Raw genomic sequence first — 21,912 nt, forward strand, 5'->3', positions numbered from 1 at the left:
CCTACCAGCTTGCTGCCCCTCCCCAGTCAGAAATGCTTCCACAGATCTATAACATCACACAAAGCATACAATTCTGGCAAAGCATGCCATTGGGATACTTGGTTTTGCGTATTTAACTGTAAAACTTCTACACGAAGACAGGACAGTACAAAAGGAGCGACAAAAATGTGTCCGTATACCTTTGCATGGAAATGAATACAAATTTTGAAACCAGTCTTCGATGTGATAAAGATGGCTACGTTTGTGCGCATGTGCTAGTAGGGGTACGTACTAGTCATGGGTGTGTTTTCAATAAACTAGGTATGAGTCTGCACTCGTCCTGTCTCTGCTTTTTCACTGTCCGGTCCTTGTGTGCAGTGTTACGTCTACAGTATGCAATTCTAGTGAAATCTTTGGACACTGCCACACATTCAAACATCACGATTTTGACAGCGACAACCAAACACTGCCGTTTATTGATCTGCCAGCCACCTTTCAAGCTGCCAAGTTCCCCACACCCAGTCTAGGGGCCGCAGTAGTACTCCTCCTGAGTCGCATCCAGCTCCCATCCCGAGGCACACAGTTCGATCACTTCCATCACCACCTTGTGGACTTGCGCCGAGTACCGCAGGTCCAGGAAGGCCTTGCGCAGCGAGCTCATGAGTGCCTGGACGTGAGTCGGGGCGTACCAGTTGGCAGTCTTGCCCGCTTTGACCAGCACGTACCGGAGAACCAGCACCTGCAGACATTTGTGCGTGTGTTCAAAAATATAGAAAGCAGTTCCATTAGGTGAACCCATGTTTTTCATGAGCATACTTCCTCTCATTTTCGCCATCAAGGTGTATCTAATTAGGAACGGCCTATACCCGCCACGGTGGCTCAGTGGGTAAGGCGTTGCGCTGCTGAGCACGAGGATGCGGGTTCGATTCCCGGCCGCGGCGGCCGCTTTTTGATGGAGGCGAAAAGCAAAAACACCCGTGTGTGCGAGATTTCGGCGCACGTTAAAGATCCCCAGGTGGTCAAAATTAATCCGGAGCCCTCCACTACGGCGCGCCTCAGCGCCTGCGTTGCGTCGGCGCGAAACCCTACAATCAATCAATCAATCAATCAATCAGGAACGGCCTATATATTGTGGCTGCGCAAAATGGCTGCGCGAAATGTTGCCAACACTACCACCATTGGCTGGCCACGACCACGTGACCATCCTGCCGGCATTGTTTTTGTCGGCAGTCGGTATTTTACTGTCTCTCGCACAGATGTATTCTTCCTCGTGCATGCTCTATTCGCATATGTGTTTAAAGCAAACACCTAACTGAACCAATCCTAATCTAACCCAACCATAAAGACAGGTCCTACCCCAACCTAACCTAACCTAACCTGACCCAACCCAACCCAACCCCAGTGCCGGTCTTAGGGGTGGGCGAGGGGGGCCACACAGCGCCGGTGAAAAGGAGGCACCGACCTGCACTGAACGCCCGCCCCCCTCCTCTCCCTCCTCCTTCGCGCCACCCCTTTCTGTCTCCCGTCTACCAAAGGAACAGACTTCGGCGTTGCACTTTGAAATGAGGGAGGCAACACGGATGTCGAAATCATCCCAAATCATCGAGGCTGTACCGAGAAACGTGCACCAAAATTTTCACACCTTAAACGAGGAATTGTCTTTCTGAGAAACCGCCAGAGGAGGCTTCGGGAGACCACATTCACAAAACTTATCCAAGTGTAACTTCTGCCTTCCGACACTTCAGCTGAAACATGAACAAAACTTATGCTGAGAGGGCACCTTGTCGCAAAGTTATCCGCACAAAAAGTAAGCTAAGGGACGCACAAAATTAAATTGATCTTATTTTTGAATAAAGAACGTTTTTTTTCTTTTTGCCACTATTATTACTGTTTGCATTTCTGGGGTATGACATTATTTTAAAGCGCGAGTTAGCTTTATTTTAAGAGAGAGAGACAGGGAATCTTTATTTATTGAACAGAGGCTGTTGTTATGGCCCTCACCCCGTGGAAGGCCATAGCTCGGCAAAACTGGATGCCACTCACTCACACTCACTCAAAAAATATATTTATCATAACGCACTCACTCGCACTCACACTCGCCACTCCGCCCTCAACACGCGCACTCACTCGCACTCAAGCTCACCCCTCCACCCTCACCACTCGCACTCGCTCACACTCTCCACTCGTCCACATTACTCGCGCTCACGCTCACCCCTCCGCCCCACCACTCACACTCACTCGCACTCACGCTCGCCCCTCGGGCCTCACTACACGCACTCATTCCCGTTCACGCTCACCACTTGTCGTCACTATTCGCACTCACTCCCGCTCACGCTCGCCACTGGTCCTCACCACTCGCACTCACACTCGCTCGCGCTCACCACTCGCACTCATCCGCGCTCACGCTCACCACTCGCATTCACCGCTTACACTCCCTCGAACTCGCACTCACCACTTGCAATGGCCATTCACACTCACTCGCAATCGCCACTCGCTTCCTCCACTCATACGCACGTACAAATGTTTTCCGGCATGAAATACTTACTGATTTGAGCTACAATTTACCTTTCTCAGGGATGGGGTCTCCATTTTTCCGAAGTATGTATTCGGTTATTATAAGCACATGTCTTGATATGTCACTTTCAAAGCGGTAATCGTCGTCTGGACTCTTTACGAAATGAACCAATTCTCACAAATTTGCCTGAAGCCATTCATAACTTTTTGTCTATGCTATTTCTCTCAGATTCTACAAAAGAAAAGAAACACTGAAAAATTTGACAGCAGTGGCAAACATAAAAGACAGTTCAGTTCGGAAGAAAAGCTGTTGCCATCGGTCAAAATACTGGTTAGCGCGCGCAAATATTCTTATCTCGAAGCGCGCTATCCGCGCCACTAAAATTGCGCAGTAAATTTGCTCTGGAGAACCCTCCAAACGGTTTATTTCAAGAGTAATCTCAGGTGAAAAGGGCGCATAGCGAGAGTGTCCAGCACAACACCGCCACGAAGATTGAAAACGGCAAGCAAGGTGGAGGAAGGCTACTGGAGCGCTTGGCCTTGAGCGCTGGGCAGAGGTAAGCCGAGGGAGAGAGGCGGCGCCGTGTGGTCGCGCCAAATCGGCGCCGTTTGACTTTAGCGCGGGCGTCCTCATGGAGACGAGTTGCCTCCGCCTCCCTCGCCGTCCCCCTCCCTAAACGGCGCCAGCCTGCCGTAGAGCAAAACCACAGCTTGATCCTAAACTACACCGTCATTCGCCCGCACCGGGCACCGAGACAAGTTCACGTCGAAAGTTTATACGAAATAACGGGGAGAACAAGTCATCGGACACACACACGTACGCACACGCACGCACGCACGCACGAACACAAGCACAGGCACGCACACACGCACGCACACACACAAGCACGAACCCGCACGCAACACATACACGCGCAGACGCACACAAACACGCACACACACACACACACACACACACACACACACACACACACACACATCAACGCACTTGAACACACGCGCGCACGCACACACGTATACGAACTCGCACGCATGCGCACATGCATGCAGACGCACTCACGTGAACACACGCATGCACGCACTCATTCACTCACTCACCCACTCACAAATTATGCTATCCGACTGCCAAGAACGCTTACTATTCATCACACCACTCAGGGGTCACAGCTATACCCTACGCCATCGGCACGCGGACAACGATCTACATACGGGGCACAAAATATGAGGAACTGTTTTTTATAGACTGCGAAGCCCTTTTCAGCGAATCAGTGCAGCAAGCATGACGGGGACTACAGTGTTTGGGCTGGCCACAACGCTAAATACTAAAAATAAAGCAGCAGAATCAATTTCGCCTTCATAACTAGCTGGTTGGCGACTGTGAACAGCCAGAATGAAAAAAAGCAATATGCGAGGCCCAGATCCCAATTTCAACTTGGCCAGGCAAATTCACAAGCGTAATAGTAAATGACCGCCGATGACAACAGAGCAGCGCGAACAGCAAGTATCTTACCTTTCGCGATCTGAAGATATGAAATATGTACAGAATGCGCGCAACAGTAACGATCCGAACTCCGCGATTCGGTAAGGCGAATGAGGAGTCAGACATAACGTACGATTCTTGTGAATCTGGACGAACGGACACACAAATTTCAGAGGGAGACAGGGAACAAAACGAAGGGGTGCAGTCGGCGAGTCATCATGGCAAATACTATGTGAGGTGATGCTAAGGCGAGCTTACTTCGTTTGCTTGCGAAGGGACGCACATCGGCGTATATGAGTCAATGCAACATTCATGCAACATAACGAAACGTAAACATTAGTGAAGTTTGCAATACAACAGCAGCGGTGAAGTTTTCAGGTGTGTAAAACACCCGAAGCAAATCACATGCCTCAAGGCACGCACCGTAACTGCCGTAGAAGGATGTGTGACGCCAAGTCCGAGTGAAAGCGAGTATCATAACAGAGCACCGCCGTAACAAGTAATGACAAATACTGATACGTTTAATGCGCTAAGGCTGCTAAGGCCTCGAAAATGAGCTACTGCTTCCACAAGCTCATCCTGATACGCGACTGTGTGAAAATCTGCGATACCTTTTCAAACGATTACGGGCACTCACAATTTGCGCTTCGGAACAGCCGGCCATTTGACAGCTGCAGCAAGCCGGCCAATTATGTACACCAAGTACTACGGCACTAGACCACGGTGCTTCATAATGCCTCCATCGCAGCGCTCAGCGGTAGAGAAGTGCAATCGCTTTATTGCGACGACGTTACCAACACTAATTTCAACACTAAACGCTGCGAGCCAGAAACATCATTCAGCGAGAGTGCAACAGCCCCTCAATGAGTCATGACAGTGAGAGTATCAGCGCATTACGGCGTCAGACGTCCATCTAAATCGTATTCCTCAATCAACAGGTCACTGCAGGTTCCACGGTGCCTTAATTATAAAGGGGAGTAGCCACATATTCCCGAAGCTAAATGCAGTCGTTCCATTAACTAGTGGCTGTGCGCACGAGTGGATATCGCCAGCACCAACTACCACAGCAAGCGGCTCCTGCAACAAATGCCAACAGCGAGTGATGCTCACCGCGGTAAGCCCCGCACATCGCGCAAGAAGCGCGCGTTCACTCGCCACTCATGAGTGGTGAGCGGAGCTCGCCGCGAGTGGTGCGTGGGGTTCACCGTGAGTGGAACTTGCACTCGCGAGTGGTGAGCGGGGCTCGCCGCAAGTGGAACTCCCACTCGCGAGTGGTGAGCGCGGGCTCGCCGCGAGTGGAATCTCACTCGCGAGTAGTGAGTGGAGCTCACCGCGAGTGCAACTCGCACTCGCGCGTGGTGAGTGGGGTTCACCGCGAGTGAAACTCGCACTCGCGAGAGGTGAGCGGGGCACGCTGCGAGTGGAACTCTCACTCGCGAGTGGTGAGTGGAGCTTACCGCGAGTGGTGAGTGGGGTTCATCGCGAGTGGCTTTCGTACTCGCGAGTGCTGAGCATGGCTCGCCGCGAGTGGAACTCGCACTCGCGAGTGCTGAACGGGGCTCACCGTGACTGGCGCTCGCACTCACTCGCACTCGCACTCACCAGGCCAAAACGACGGTGAGGCTCACTCACCACTCACTCGTGAGTGATGAGGGGGGGGTGTGTGAGTTCACTCATGAGTGAGTTTGCCGACCTATGTGGAAGACATCTATAGTCTGGGATTCTTTGGCTTCGATTAAAATCTCGTCCCCCCCATGTTGCAAACAAACTGAAGAAAAACTCTATTGTGGCAACCCGTGGCTACAGCTGTCTCCTCGTATGCACACTTCTAAGCAGAGCTGTTTGTTAAAGAAAAGAGAGACAGAATGCTAAATTACTGGCACGTGTTGAAAGTTCCAAAGAGAAACAGAAGAGGCTGAAGAATGCCCTGTAAAGTATGAGACAAACCCTAATTTTTGTATTAGGCTAACTGACCTGATCTCTCCTGACAAACCTTGCTCGGTTTAGAACATTACAACATTATGACAACCTCACTCGGTCTACAACATTATTTGAGGAGGCTGAGCTCACACTGACAGCAGTCATTTAGCCCCGCTAGACCTTTGCCCATCTGTGTGGGAAAAAGTGGTGCACCAAACTTTCTTAACCGCATGACCACATAGCCAAATAAATTCATGACTATAAAATAATACATGTTCATTTTCCATATAAAGGCCAAAATACACTGCCATCTAGTTTAACACTGAAACTTCGTCCTTCTGTCATTGAGGTGTCTTCCTGGAACTATCATGTTTCTCTGTCTCTCTACTCCTCTGCGCAGCATGCTTAACCAATGAGGAGGCACACGTGCATGGTACTGTAGAAGAATCTGTAATTTTCGGGCGTGTTCAATGAAAGAAAAAAAAGGACGCTTTATTGGTCCCTTCAGTATGTAAATCTTATTCCAGCTCCCACTATTTGAGAGTAGCTATAGCACTACTTGTTTTGCTTTAATGCGTCAGCATCTACATCCCGCTCACACTCGCCTCGTGCAAAGCGTTCTCCGCCAGCTCCCGAAGCATGATCTGGCCGCAGTCGCACAGCAACACAGCCAGACAGAAGAGGCCTCCGAGCGGAGCAGAGGGTCCCGTCTCCCTGCGCCTTCCGATGCCCGCCAGAGCGGTCAGCAGTTCCGCCAGGAAGAGCACAAACGCCTCCCAGCAGTAGGGACTGGCTGCGGTCTCCTCCTGCTGGTGTGCTGCTGCAGCCTCCTTGACAGGTCTCCGGGTCTGCGCCCTCCGCTTGCTGAACCAGTCCAGGCAGGCGTTCAGCACGTGGTCCACAAAGTTGCACTTGTCAAGCATCTGCATTTCGCAGCAGGACATCATCATCATCAGCCTGGTTGTGTCCACTGCAAGACAAAAGCCTCTCCTAACGATTCCAACCGCGCCTATTCTATCGCGTGCTACCAGAGTCATTTTTGTAGTTCATCTAGTTCACAGCTGGGTGCAAATCTTGTACATACATTCGATCAAAATCTTTGCGAACCACTGTGGGAACTTTGGAGCTCGAGAGAGCACATCTACCTATTGTGGAGGGGCAGAAAAAGACGGGCAGAAATACAATGATTCAACTGCAACTTGAAGAAAAAGCTCACACACGACGGGACGGGGCAAGAGGAACACACAACACAGGCACCGTTTCCCTTGCGTTGTCCCGTCGTCTGCGCTATTTTCCTTTGAGTTGCAAGTACCAACAAGCCGTTAAGCAAACCCTTCTGCAATTATTAAATTAAATACATGCTGCGCAACTGCCCGAATAAACAATAGTTACTTCTACTAGTAAAAAATACAGCCCTGCATATAGGCAATAACTGCCGTACTCTCCCCTCAAAGTCACGCAGAAGTGGGCAGAAGGGACATAGCCTACTTCGATCACAGAATTAAAACAATCCCGTTCGGTTCACATTTTGAAAAGTACATCATGTGTCAAAAGAAAGGTTTGCATACACCACTACGTGCACTATAACAATAAATAGCAACGCAGCAGCACGACAAAAACATCGCAAGGGATGCTCAGAACTTTTGTTACGAATGTGAAAGAGAAAGCTCAGTGGACCTCCTGTTGATCTGCTGTTGAACTCCTTGTTGAACTTGGTGGTTACACCAATCACTACTTGACCGGCCCCCCGGACAGCACCTTCCAGAGCCTGTCCTGCTCACTCGCTATCACCGAAGCCCTTTGGTTGCCTTGCCAGGGGGTTACCTCGCCTTGCATAACTCCTTGGTTATGCAGTTTCCCTCTTCGATTGTGCAATCTGTGGCTCAAGCCCCTATTTTTTGCGCCCATTTTATGTACCTCACAATGCATTCGCTGCAATGGACAGGTCTAGGGCTTTCACTCTGAAACCTCCTGTTGTTTCACTTCGTGAATTTGCGATTAATGTACGAGCAGAGTGCTGACCTTGGCGAGTCTCAATTTGGCAAGGTCATAGCTGTGCTACAGGTGGTTACACATATACAAGTTGGTGAAGACACCGCACACAGTTTGTCCCAAGTACAAATACAGCTTTGTTAGTGCACATTCCCCATGGCTCAATGATTATGTGAAGTTAAACCACGATAGTGATATGGATCCAAGATGAAAGTTGAGTAATACAAAATGGTGCTGTAAGTTATATGCCACTAAATTAGTTGAGGCTCGTGGCAACGCTCATATCAAGAGACAAACAAAACAAATGACAGCCACTCATCACGAGCATTTTTGTGCAATTCAGAAATTGTACACGTTTCACATGACGTGTGCAAAACCCTGATCAAGAACTAGTTCAGCAACGCAGCAATAGCTTACTAATGTTTCAAACCTGTGAGTGCACTGGACAGCAAGAATGTACTCTTTTTTAAACCTGCGCGGCTTCACTGAAGAGTGCTTTTATGCCTCCATCACGGTTTGTAAATGCGAGAAAGCTAATTATAATGCAGGAGTCACACACTTATGTATACGTACCCAGGGGCACTTCCTCTGCTGTGCCAGCAAGAGCGCAAGGCACGTGGTGGCCCCATCTTCAGCCCTGCCCGGCACGGCCAAAGTGGACTCAAAGATGGAGGCAACCAGCTCGTCCACTCTGTCGGGGGTAAGGCTCTCGGGATCTGCGACAGGAGAGCCCTCACATGAGACCTGTGTCACACAGGGTCAAGCCTAAATGATAAAAAAGAAATCGGGCTCGCAAAAGAATGCAGACACAATGAAAAAAATTAATTGGAGGTTCTTTGGTGGACCCTTGGGAATGCGCTGAAATGCATCCATCGGCCTCATGAGCTTGAGGATATAGGCCCGAAGCGCGCTTTGTGCTGTCCTACAGAACCCCGAAATTGGGAGTTCTTTGCCCGCCATTTTCCTTCCATTCTCCTCTTGTCAGAGGTTGCCTTTGCTCGCTTGGTGGTGGCAGGTCGTAGACGAGTGTTAAAATTTCTCTGCCATCACTCCATCCTCGATTGTCTGCCGCCTGGTGGGCCCTTGCACTTGCTTTGCACTCCATTTTTGCACTATGTGGCAATGCTGTCACAATTTGCAGGGTCGAGGCACCCTCTAGGCAAGAGACGACCCGCAACCTGCTAGTGGTGACAATGGACTGACCCCTGGACTGGTGTTTATTTGGTGCGATTCACAGTGTTGCCCACCGAGCCTGGTGGGCCACCAAGCCCAGTGGCCAATGAAGACTATGTCCAGGGGAAGCGTCACATGCTTGTCACAAACGCAAATCTTAGTAACACACCTGAGCAAGTGGGGCTGCAGCGGCGTGAAGCCAGCTCAGCCATCATGTTGAACGGGCAGCACATGACAGTGAGCGGCTCACTGATCACCTGCGACTCAGTCAATCCAGCTCCATTTCCCCTAGCATCTTCTCCCCCGTTCCTCCACCTTACTTACTTCCCAGAAGGGTGTCACTTTTACTACAAGGAACGACCATGTCAGCACAAAGCGAGTGCACTTGTTCTGTCCACAGTGCCACAGTGGCGGGTAGGTGAAGAATTAAAAAAAATGGGGCGGGCAGGTAAAAAACTGGGCTCGTACTCTGATGACACTGGACAGGAATAATTTCGAGTATCCAATGTCAACCAGCATGACAATGACTACTGCCAGTTAGATCAGAGGATCAGAACATCCTCTGCGAGACAATACAAGGCTGAGAATCACCTGAGACAGCCCTTGAGAACACACTGAAATGTACAGTCAACAGCCCTTCCGTATGGCTTTCATTTGTACGAAGGTGTGGTAGCAGTTACTAACAGTGAAAAGTGTTGCATCTGCAATGGTAACTCATACCTAGCAACTACCAGATGCAGCAGGTGTTGAGACACTCGCAGCCCACACTGGTACTGGCCAGGCCATCAAAAATCACTTGAAGTGACTTGTTTCTGTGATGACCACACACAGTGGCCACATCACGTCAATGCTCTTTGCTCAGGAGTGCAATAGTATCTTTGTTTTTGGTGACTGCTTGAGCACTTTGGTTTCACACTGTTCCTTGAGTGTGTAGCAGGGAAGAAACTGGAGACTACTAGGTGACAAGAAATAGTTACGCAATTGAACGCATTTTATAGCAATTGCACACACAAGTGCATTGGAGAGAGTGCCTTCCTTACTACATGCTTCTCATTCCAGCAACAATAAACCCTTGAAGTTTTATTTCTAATTCAGCATCAGAAACCTACGCCACAAACAGGTGGTGAAAAAAAAAATTACCCCAAGCAATATAGGGGCGGGGGGGACGGAGGAGTGTAGACATACTTTAAGTACACAGCGTAATGCTGGTCACTGTGCAACCGGAAAGATGGCAAGAATTTTGGTACCACAAGGGCCACTACTGCAACTTCTTACAGGAAGACGGCATTCTGTACCAGCAGTACCACCAAGTGACAGGTAAAACATCTAACCAGATTCTTGTGCCTAAGCCACTCCGAGAATCGATCATCCGAAGCTCCCACGGAGGTATCCTGGCCAGTCATCTGGGTGTACGGCAAACGCTTAATCGAGTTCTGGGAGAGTTTTACTGGCCTGTTGTCCACGCTGACGTGTGCCGTTTTGTCTAATCTTGCACCCCTTGTCAGCGAACAAACTCACTAGGAAGATCACCGCATGGAGGTCGCGCAAATGTCACGAAAACCAGCTGGACCCAGACAATTCGAGTTCCGGAATTGTTCTGGTCTAGTGATTGAGTCAGTGTGTGTTTTTTCTCATACCTTGATAGTGGTGTAATTGTTTAGCTGTACACCAGCCTCGTGATGTGTTCACCTTCCTCAGACCACTGAATCCTTTAACCCGTTTCTCCGCGGAACTGAGAATAGTTGTGATAACTTAAAAGGGGGGTAACTGTGGTAAGGTGTAGTGGAAGGTGTGCGGTCAACGCCTCGGCTGGTCAGACGGCTGCATCAGGCTGGCCGAAAACAAGGAAAGGGAGGGAAAAAAAAGATGGAGGCGTGCGAAGAAGGAGACGGTCGAAACGAAGCTGCTCGACCGTTGCAGTGGTTCGCACTGCGCTCTTGAACTCAGGGCCGGTGAGTGTTCTTGGAGCACCTCTCGTCCCATTCCTGAGGAAGGTACCTACAGCCCCAGTGCCTGCATGCCTCACATACCCGAGGCGGGTATTCTGATAGCGCGCAGGTGAGAGCATCGACGCAACCTGTCACCGTGTGCGCTTCGCAGCGTAGGCCCGAGGACAACCACCTCATCAACAGTCTCGGCCAGTCACCGACACCAGAGACATCTGCGCCTGGACTGTGGTATGGCAAGACGCCGTCAGGACATTTTCCTCAGACTTTTGTTGTTTGTGAGGTTCTGTGAAACATTCTCCAGTCTGTTTCGCTGGTTGTTTGTGTAGTGGAAATACATGTGATGACGATGGATGATGGAACGAGTGGTTAGGCCTGGTACTAGGTGTTGATTAGGCTTCTGATGCTTACAGAGCCATCAAAAGCCCTGACATAGGCTTTTTGGCATGTGTGAAATACGTACCCGTTAATGTATGGCCGATAGCGCCCGGTAGAAGGGGCGGGGCTATGCAGGGGGTTCTGCACCAGGTCCTGTGCAGAAAAGTTGTGTTTGTTTGTTTCTTATTTATAAATGGACACACTGCAATTCTACAATGGTGAGGAAAATGCACACGCATGCACGGGCCTCACAGTGTATTGCCAGTTTCATGTAGTTAAGTTTTGTTCTCTAAATAACCGCCACGCCAACTTCAGCACAAAATCCTTTGACATTCTGAAGACGGTGGATGACTTCATTTATCGGTAAGAAAAATACAAGCTGTCAGAACAGTGTATTGACTATGGGTGGGTGATTGATCGATTAACTTTTCCATTAATCGATAAACGGCTTAGTCACAATTAATTTTTTTTATATGGTCAACTGGTTGAAGCAATATGAGCGAAATGAAACAGGGTGTCATGATTAAATTATGCGCAAGCATGTCGAGGATCATAATCATGTTCACATAACCTGCTTACTTCACAACAAAAAGGTATGCAAGTATTCTCGGGGATGGTATACTGATTCAAACCGCGAGCTTGATATCCAAGACAGACAGGAAAATGGCTGCTCTAAATACAAATATACATAATGCAAAAAACGGCGAGCGGGCACTCCCATTGTTTCACTGTTATAGAAACCAACTGCAGCATAAGTAAACTACAGTTAATCGACACCTCCTGCAATTACGGCCCGTGCCAATGTTTCTGTTTCTAGAAATAGTGCGAGTGACGAATGCGGTGATAAGCATCCCACCCGCATCAGCACCACGATGATGACATGCTCAGATCATCTGGGATGTGTGTGGTGTGCTAGCCTGACGGCCATTTTTTTCACCCTTCTCCCTTTCCGCTCCACCCTTTCACTCCTGTCCCTCTACTCCCCTACCTCCGCACTGGGCTGTATGCAGGTGAGCTCAAAAATATCCCCTTTCCTCTTCTCTTCCCTTAAACCACTACAAAAAGCTGTGAACAGGCCTAGGAGCATACTGCTAATACTATTATAATTTGATAATTAATTTAAAGCATTAATTTTATCAAATATTTTCTTGAAACCAATGCAACTGATTAATCGATTCATTAACCGATTAAAGCCTACCGATTAACCAAATTAGAATTTTCAACTGACGCCAAGCCCTAGTATTGACACGTTTTACGCTGCAATGGATGACCACGGCGACAATGTTTCGTCGAACAAAACTAGCGCGCTATTCCTGAACGGCCCGTGATTATGGCGTTCAGAGAGGAAATCCATCTTATCTCCTACTTGTATTCTTGCAGTCCACAGGACTAAGTGAGGTGTGGTGACATAGCGTGTCTGTTATTTTAGGACTAAGTGATGTGTTATGACTTTGAGAGATTTGATATGGTATTGGGGATGATTAGGCGGAGCAATTGCCGGCAGCTATGCAAGGCTAAGTCCGCCTTATTCAACAATACTTACTACTACTACTACTACCATACAGGTAATCATGCAATTGCTTACTGCAGACAAGCAGCTGCACGAAACAGTTTTTTTATCATGTTCAGCGTGCGTCTTGTGTTGTGCACAACGTGAATTAGCAGCTGACGCAAGAGCAGCGTCCACAATGAAATGGGTTCATCCCTCTGCCACCAGGTGCTGACTGTTTTCGATCTTGGGGCGAATAAATGTGAGCTTTCGTTTTTTTTTTTTTTTGAAGTGATAATCATTCGACATCATTTTGGAGGTGTGCATGCTATGACGCGTCTTTCTCGTTCCGAGCAAGTGTTGCCCCGATAATGGCGAATGCTGGAGTTTTTTTTCTTGGCCAATCTTCTTAAGTGGGCGTGCTTGGCTTCACAAACGTGCGCCGAGGACGCTGGGCAGTCGCCGCAAGGCACGCACACACAGGTGCTCGGCATTTTGCTGGTTTTTTAACTGCCAGGTGGTCGCCGCAATCTTGGCCAATCTCCATAAGTGGGCATGCTTGGCTTACGTGTGCTGGGGACGCTGGTCGGCCACTGTGAGGCACCCACACACGAGCGCTAAGCATTTTTTTGTTTTATTTTTAACTGCTGGGAGGTCACCATAAGGCACGTGCTCATGCGCACTTGGTATTTTCTTGGTATTTTTTTAATGCAGACACCAAACTCTAATGATTTGCTATGCAACTTTGCTGTTAAAACGCATTGTTGATTCAGTACGTGTAAGGACACATTTTTTATGTGGCACAACAACTCCGCAAGGAGCCCTTGCTAATCAGGAGCCACACCGGAGCATCAGCCGCCACTCAGCAGTTTCAGAATACAGCATTACGCGAGGACCGGTCATCAAGATGGTTGTTGTCGTCTTTGTGCAAGTTGGATCATCCAAGAAGCTGAACAGTCAGCTGAGGGGAGGCTCCCAGTTATCGTGTCCTCCTCTGAAAGCTGCCACCCATAAGTACAGCACACTGTGCCATCAGCATCATCACCAGCCTGTCTACACCCACTACAGGGCAAAGGCCTTCCCACAGATCTTCAATCATCCCGGTCCTGTGCTAACTGCGACCAATTTATCCCCACAGACTTCTTGATCGCATCTGCCCACCTAACTTTCTGCCGCCCACTTCCATGCTTGCCTTCTCTAGGGATCCACTCTGTTTACCCTTGGATTTAACGATCCACTCTAGGGATCCACTCTGTGTGGCTGCCATCAATTGCTTGATAATGAAGACACCCTTCACACCGCATCCAAGCCCAACGTCAAAGCATTCTCACGGCTTACCTTCCAAGGCCTGAAGCAGGAGCAATCTGTATGGCTCTGGGGACTCCCATTCAACAGGATCTTCTACCACCTGTTCTGTGCATGACTCAGTAGCCTCCATTTGATCTTGCACACAGAAGTCCTGGTCACCCGCTGGTTCCTGTTGTGCGAGGCAGACAGAGGCTTTTTCAGCACATGTTAGCCAAAACATCACCTTTTACAACGTTTTACATCATTTACAACGACTATGCTCTGCTATTGTCATCATCACCAGCACACTTGTATTTACTGCAAAACAAAGGCCTCTTCCATGTCGCCAGTCATGAAAACATTACCAGTAAAAAGCAACAGTGTTACAGTTAGTTGCCTCAGTCAAAAAAGTTACTCGTTGCAGTTACAGTTATCGAATTTCCAAAAGTAACTTGTTACAGTTACTGTGAAAAAAGTAATGTCATTTATTTTACGTTACTGTATGCTACGTAACAATAACGGATCTGTATGCTAAGTAACAGATCACGAACCGAATTATGCTGTTTACATACCAAGACATGGGTGGTAAAAACCTTGCCCATAATAAATGCCCAGGCGATGAGGTCCAAACCTGAGGCTCACACCAAACATTGTAATGTACGTTTCATTCTGTTGCATCAACTTTTTTTCTGGTAAGCCCTTGTGTCATCATGGGTGCCATGCTCAATGGGCCCTTCTGTGGTGGTCGTTCTTTACAAGGCAAGGCCAGCTTCCTTCCTAGGCAGAGGTCTAGATGCGAGTTTCTCTTGTTTTTCTGGGTTCCGCTCGAGTCAGGACAAAGGCAGTGTTTTTAAAAATAGCCTCGAAGACTGACCACCAACCTCTGTCTTCTAAGCTTGGAAAGGTGAATGGTAGAAAAGATAGGGAACAGAAGGAAGTCCAAAAAAGTGGAAACTGCGAACTGTGCGTTGGCCTATGACGAGTGTAGCTGTTCGATAATTTTTCATTAAAACAATTAAGTAACTGTAACAGTATTTCTTGTTACAGTTACAAGTTCCTCCAACTTGAGAGTGACCAGTTACAGTTACAAGTTACTGAAAAAAAGTATACAGACTTTGTTTTAACGAAGTAGTATAGGGACAGGAAATTAGTTCGTTATAACCAATATTTGTTATACTACCAGTAAACAAAATTGGCTCTAGCGACTTGACAATCTGGCTCGCGCAAAAATGGTTGATACAAAAATGTCTGTATTATGGCTTCGAACCTACTATAAACAAGGTAACCCTTAAGGTAATCCTTGTTGCACTTCGTGGTCAATGACCCGGAACATGAGTACGTGAAAGTACAACAGAACAAGGTTCACTTGACAAAACAGGCCTGCGTCCTTATTTATTTGATGTAGGATGCGATCTTCATCTGGTGGCTGCTCACAGTACTGAGCAGGATGAAGTTCTCCACAGTGTCTACGAACGAAATGGCCCGTACACTTATGCAGTTTCAGATTACGGGGAGTTATTTCAAGTAGCTTCTCAGCCTCCTGGTCAAATATTTCTTCGTTATATCCGATATCACGGGCCGCTCTCACACTTTCAGTTTCGTTATAAAAGAATAAGCATGATTGAACTAAAACGTGAGTAACCAAAAATCGTATTTTGTTTGCTATAGCCGATAATTAGCTATAGCAGTGTTGGTTATAACGAGGTTCAACTGTAGTTACCGATAATGGGGCTCTTCGATTTACAGTCTCGGACTCACCGCGGACTCCCCGAGAAGCAGTCCGGCATTCGATTTTCCCATGTATCCCTATGGCTTCGGGGAATCCTCGGACTACCCGCGGACTATCCGCGGTGAGTCCGAGAGTGTAAATCGAAGAGCCCCATCGCGTTACTGCCCAAGAATGCATGACATTGTTCCTCTCTTGCCATGTCTTAGTCCAATGGTTCTCAAATAGGGGAGGCCATTTCACTCTCCCCCCATTGTTTTCTCCTTTTTGCCTAACCTTGGTTGGTGTGAAAAAGGGAATAACTTCTTCACTTGGCTCATGGTCTAGGGCTGGCTTGCTGCACAGCACGCCAGCTATGCAGAAAAGCCAGACACACAAGAAGGCTGTACACAACAGGTGTTTGGGTGTCTTTTAGCTCCAAGAGCTTGATAATATATGCCATGCATCAGTACAAGTCACACACAAAAGGCAGGCATGGAATGGGTGTATGGGGGACTTTATCGGAAAGTTAAATGTTTGAAATTTAACATTAATTAACAAACATCGTTTGACATACGAGTTCCCCCATCACATTTGCCAGCCTGCAAGGGGTTCCCGCCACATTCATGGTTGAGAAACATTCCCTAATCCATTATTTCCGTCCAAAATTTCTTAGATCAAATCTCGACCAAGTTACTGGCCTTCTAGTCCCGTCTTGACTGGTAGACACTTTCTCTATCTCTCTCTCTCTCTCTATCTGTCTCCCGACATCTCTTAAATGCACCACACAAGCCATCTAGCTTGGGAAATCTCAGCTTGAGAAGCTAAGGCACGTGTCTAAAGCTACTCAAGCTGAAAGGGACCCCAATGCCTCCTCCACATATATTTTGTTCTTTGTATCACCAACACTGGCTAGCTCACGCAAGTATGTGCAGCCATACTTTAGGCTGCCACTGCGAACCACTAGCTGCCAATCCCATACCGGATTAGCCACTATGGCTCCACTGGCACACGACCGCAACAGATTTCTCTCGCGAACTTAGTAGACCACAAACCCTCTGCGTGCGCACAACTTTTGCTCAATGGCCGACGTGCCAGTGGCAACATTTCGTGCAGTTGGAATTTGCGTTTCTTTGGACCACTTTATAGCATGCCCTTCAAAGCCGATGAGTGTTGCATTTGTTGACATTTCCAGAAGAAGCACGTCACTTACGAGAAACTGCAGAAGCAGTCACTGATACTGCTACGCAAAGCACAATTAGTGGACACTAGTGCATAAATCCACGGGGCCCATCACTGACAATGAAGAAACAGTCAATGTATGGGCTTATGGCGCAAAGGATCATGTCCACTTGTAGCCCAATTCATATGTACGGGCACGCATTTACCAGTGCATTGTGATCAGTGCCGGCCATTCAGTGATTTGAAGTCTAAATGCAGACATTTCTTAGAGAAGATTACTATTTTGGGCAAAAGTGAAAACACAATGACCAGGGAGCTTTTAGAAGCCTTTCACATCAAGCAGAAAGAAGACCAGTGCGTCAATGAGACATCGGTATTGCTGAAAGCGAGTGAATTTCAATTTCTGGAACTTGCTCTCTGCTCTCTTGCCAGTGTTTTTTCGTGGTGTTCTTGTGCGCATGCTCCGGGAAATTTTTTGTGTATAGAAACTTGGAGGGTCACTATGAGGGTTCAACTTAAATTGAGGACGACTCAGCGAGCAATGGAACGGAAGATGATAGGTGTAACATTAAGGAACAAGAAGAGAGCGGAGTGGGTCGGGAACAAACGCATCTTAATAACGTATTAGTAGACATTAAGAAGAAATGGACGTGGGCAGGGAATGCAACGTGAAGGCAAGATAACCGTTGGTCACTAATGGTAACAGAGTGGATCTCTAGAGAAGGCAAGCATGGCAGAAGGCGTCAGAAAGTTAGATGGGAGATGAGATCAAGAAGTTTGCGGGGACGAATTGGTCGCAATTAGCACAGGACCGGGATAATTGGAGATTAATGAGTGAGCCCTCTGCCCTGCAGTGGGCGTAGTTAGGCTGGTGATGATGATAAGAGACGACGCCTCCAATAAAACTTTTTGCGACTGAGCGCCTGTGTTTGTCATCATTCTGTCGTCCTTGCTCAATCACGCTCTAAGTTTTACCAAATACCGCTTGTAAATAGATGATAATCGCATCACTCTGTGGCAACATCATGTAAATGCGTCATCACTCCCATCCTCCATGCATCTCATTTGCCTTGTTGCTACATAACAACATCTTTCATTACAAGGGGCTCCGATCAGTGTATTGCTGCACAGTGAAGCATGCAGGGGTGAGACAGGTGAATCAGATTTGGGAGCAGTTTTTGGAGCAGCGAAATCTCGATTTTGGAGCAGAAGAACGACATTATGTCACCTTAGGAGCCTAAAAAAAAATCAAATTTTTTGGCAACTCAGGGGGGAAAAGTGCACTTTGTAATCAGTTTTGAACGTACAGGCGGGGACTTAATTTTGCAGACCATGCGAGCGCGTGGCAAACGGAACCGATGCGCCCTCTGGAGGCCCGGCGCCTGTTGTCGAGACCGGCGCGGCACCCGCCGCGGTGGCTCAGTGGCTAAGGGGTTGCGCTACTGAGCACGAGGTCGCGGGTTCGATTCCCGGCCGCGGCGGCCGCTTTTCTGATGGAGGCGAAAAGCAAAAACGCCCGTGTGTACGAGATTTCGGCGCACGATAAAGATCCCCAGGTGGTCAAAATTAATCCGGAGCCCTCCACTACGGCGCGCCTCATCGCCTGCGTTGCGTCGGCGCGTTAAACCCCAACAATCAATCAATCAATCGAGACCGGCGCGGCGAGCATGCGCGTCCTGTTTTACTCTCAGGCTCGCCGAATTTCTCGCTTCCTGCAGCGGGGCTGCCTTGGTCACTCAAGCACCACAGAGCGACGCCTTTGTAGCATTCATTTCATCCTGATGGCACATTTGGCGCCTAATATGACGATTGCGCTGGCTTTGGAGCAAGTGCTCCTCGCGTCCTGATAAACACTTGCAAGGAATGCTTTGCTTGTTTTGTGCTTTATCGTTTATAGAAGATGAGACTGGCGGCTTGCGCACGGCGTCCCCGAATGAAGCGTGTACGAAGCAAAATCACACGGTGCCGCGCCACCGACAACGAACTGCCAGCTATATGGATCGCGAACCTTCACTCGCCTTGTTTATTTTGTAATTTGGCCACTAAACATATATTTCAGCTCACTCTCCGCTGCCCATAAAGACGGCGAGTTGGAAGTTCTATAAAAGAAATCCTCTTTTTAATTTTTAAGTCTACTTCCTTAATTAAAAATTATTGAAAGACATACCCATATAAATTGTCTGTTCGTTCTGCGCTACGCATTCGTAAAAATGGCACCTCGGGTTCCCACGGAAGAACGCCATAACATTATTCGCTAGTTCTCACCGTAATATAACAGCTACTTAGGGCCTTCCGAATGTTCTTGTGACTAATGGACGGGTGCTCAACCACTGAAAAACAATCAGCTTGTCCTCCTGTTTCATTGTTGACTGTCCTTCTGGGATCCGCTGGGCATCTGCAAGTTGGCCCTTTTGTGATGGCGGCGAAAAGCGAAAATGCTCAAGTGTGTTCGGGATTTAGGCACATGTTAAACATCCTCAGGTAATCAAAATTAATCCGGAGCTTTCAACTACGGTGCGCCTAATCGCCTCTGTAGCGTCGGCGCGTTAAAACCTCATAATCAATCAGTGCAAGCCGACCTTGAAGAATTGCTCCGGCATTGGAGCAATTCATCCCCGTAGGCATGAATTCCTCGGCTAACAGCATCTCTTGTCCTATTAGTAAGCCCGCAAATGTCGCTTTGAAAAATGGTTCCTCAAAAGTAGCGAATAATTTTACGGCGTTAATGGGAACCCGAGGTGCCATTTTTACGAATGCGACGCACAGAACGAACACACAATTTATATGGGTATGTCTTTCAATCATTTTTAAGTAAGTAAGTAGACTTTAAAATAAAAAAGAGGATTTCTTTTATTGAACTTGCAAATCGCTTTCTTTATGGGCAGCGGAGAGCGAGCTGAAATATATGTTCAGTGGCCAAATTACAAAATAAACAAGGTGAATGAAGGTTCGCTATTCATATAGCTGGCATTTCGTTGTCCGTAACGCGGCACCGTGTGATTTTGATTTGTACACGCTTCATTCGGGGACGCCTTGCGCAAGCCGCCAGTCTCATCGTCTATAAACGATAAAGCACAGAACAAGCACAACATCCCTTGCAAGTGTTTATCAGGACGCGAGGAGGTCTTGCTCCAAAGCCGGCGCAATCGTCATATTAGGCAAAGAATGTGCCGTCGGGATGAAATGAATGCTACAAAGGCGTCGCTCTGTGGTGCTTGAGTGATCAAGGCAGCCCCTCTGCAGGAAGCGAGTAAAACAGGACGCGCATGCGCGCCGCGCCGGTCTCGACTACAGGCGCCGGGCCTCCGGAGCGCGCATCGGTGCCTTTTGCCACGCGCTCGCGTAGTCTGCAAAATTCAGTCCCCGCCTGTACATAACACTGAAACAGCATTTCAATTGTTTTTGAAGTGCGAATGCACTTTATAAGCGACCCCAAACCTTCCACCGCCGGCGGCGGCGGCGTCCGCAGTCCTCCTCTCTATATAAAAAAAACAGCATCCGGCGCCAAGTTTCGATCCGAGGACTTTGCGGCCGCAGTGCGACGCTCTACCGACTAAGCCACGGACGCGACGCTGATATCAGTGTTAGTAACGCGCCTTATATCTTTAACGCATTCAAACTACGTCGTCAGGGGCGTACGTTGGCGACTCAGCGGCGTTATAGCGGCTTGATAACTGCGTGGTGTACACGTGATACTACAAACCCGATGGAAGAGATGGAAGAGAAGGCGGCGAGGCGGTGGGCTGCGGGGGCCGAGCGCAAGCGCCGCAAGCGGGCCGACAACCGTGCATTCGCACTTTCACATTCTCCCCCTCGGGGAAATGCGGGGGAATTTTTTTCTACTGCACTGCCTTTTCACAAACCATTTTTAAATTCTTAGACTATGCATAAATAGCGTGGAGCGCCGTTGGAAATATCGAATTGAAAATCTAAGCTGCTTAGTTTCAATCGTAAGGCATTTTTGTTATCATGTGAATTCCGAAATTATTTTTGTAATCCAAGGCTCGGCTTAACACAGAAGTGTAGAGTCACGGCAAAAGTTGTGCAAAGCGAGGTGACAGTCGCCGTACCCCACCACCTGATCATTTCAATCCGCCTCTTTCACAACCCCACTGCGCATGCGCAATCCCCTAGCGGCCAAGTCCCTAAGCAGTCCAGTAGGGGCAGCAGACGACATTCTCCACAGCTCCCGCACAAGCGGGAAGGGGTCGTGGTTGTATTTACATCGTTTGATTTTTTGTGTGCGCTCGTTGTGCGCGGAACAATGCCCACAACTTGTGCTGCGTTCCGCTGTAACTCGGAGTGCCGAAAAGGGAACGGTGCCGGCTTCTATCGCTTCCCGTCGGCCGCACGCGATCGGCTACGGCGGCTTGCGTCGCTCGCGTCGGCTCGGGTGATGGGAACTGTAGGCTTAGCATCCTGGCGGATATTTGATCGCTGCTATCTGTGCAACTGCGATTGACAATCCGCAACACAACTTTTCACTACACTATCATACCCTTTCTCGCACGTGGAACTCTATTTAAGTTATAACTGCCGTTTGAGCGATCGGTGACCAAGACATCTGCGTAGCCTGTTTCGATGCTTCCGCGCAGGTATCGCCATCTCTCGGCTGCTCGGCGCACCGCGCGCCGCGGCGACGGACAGCGTAGGCTTGCATCGCGGCAGATATATCTGATCGCCGCTTTTAAAATAAGCCCTGACAACAATCCCTAGCACAATTTTTCACCACACTAACACCTACTTTCTCGCATGTGGAACTTTTTAGCGATCAGATTGATTCAGAAGAGCAGCGACAAGCGCGGTTGCTACCGTGGTCTGCGCCGGTTCGAGCCGCTGAGTGTGCCGAGCTGGCAGGCGCGGCCGG

General features: G+C 48.6%; 1 protein-coding gene across 1 annotated transcript in view; it reads right to left on the minus strand.

The window, feature by feature from the left end:
- Positions 1-445: 445 nt before the first annotated feature.
- LOC144165032 (uncharacterized) overlaps positions 446-21,912 on the minus strand; it is a 108,890-nt gene continuing 87,423 nt past the window's right edge. The window contains exons 6-9 of the mRNA XM_077695192.1: positions 14,210-14,348; positions 8,459-8,601; positions 6,499-6,816; positions 446-718 (exon numbers count right to left, since the gene is read on the minus strand). Coding sequence (XP_077551318.1) covers positions 503-718; positions 6,499-6,816; positions 8,459-8,601; positions 14,210-14,348 — 816 coding nt within the window. The 3' untranslated portion in view covers positions 446-502. The remainder of the gene's footprint in view (positions 719-6,498; positions 6,817-8,458; positions 8,602-14,209; positions 14,349-21,912) is intronic.

This window comes from Haemaphysalis longicornis, unplaced genomic scaffold (genome assembly GCF_048455015.1).
Source record: "Haemaphysalis longicornis isolate Haplotype H1 unplaced genomic scaffold, Haemaphysalis longicornis Haplotype H1 scaffold_14, whole genome shotgun sequence".
Classification (NCBI taxonomy): domain Eukaryota; kingdom Metazoa; phylum Arthropoda; class Arachnida; order Ixodida; family Ixodidae; genus Haemaphysalis; species Haemaphysalis longicornis.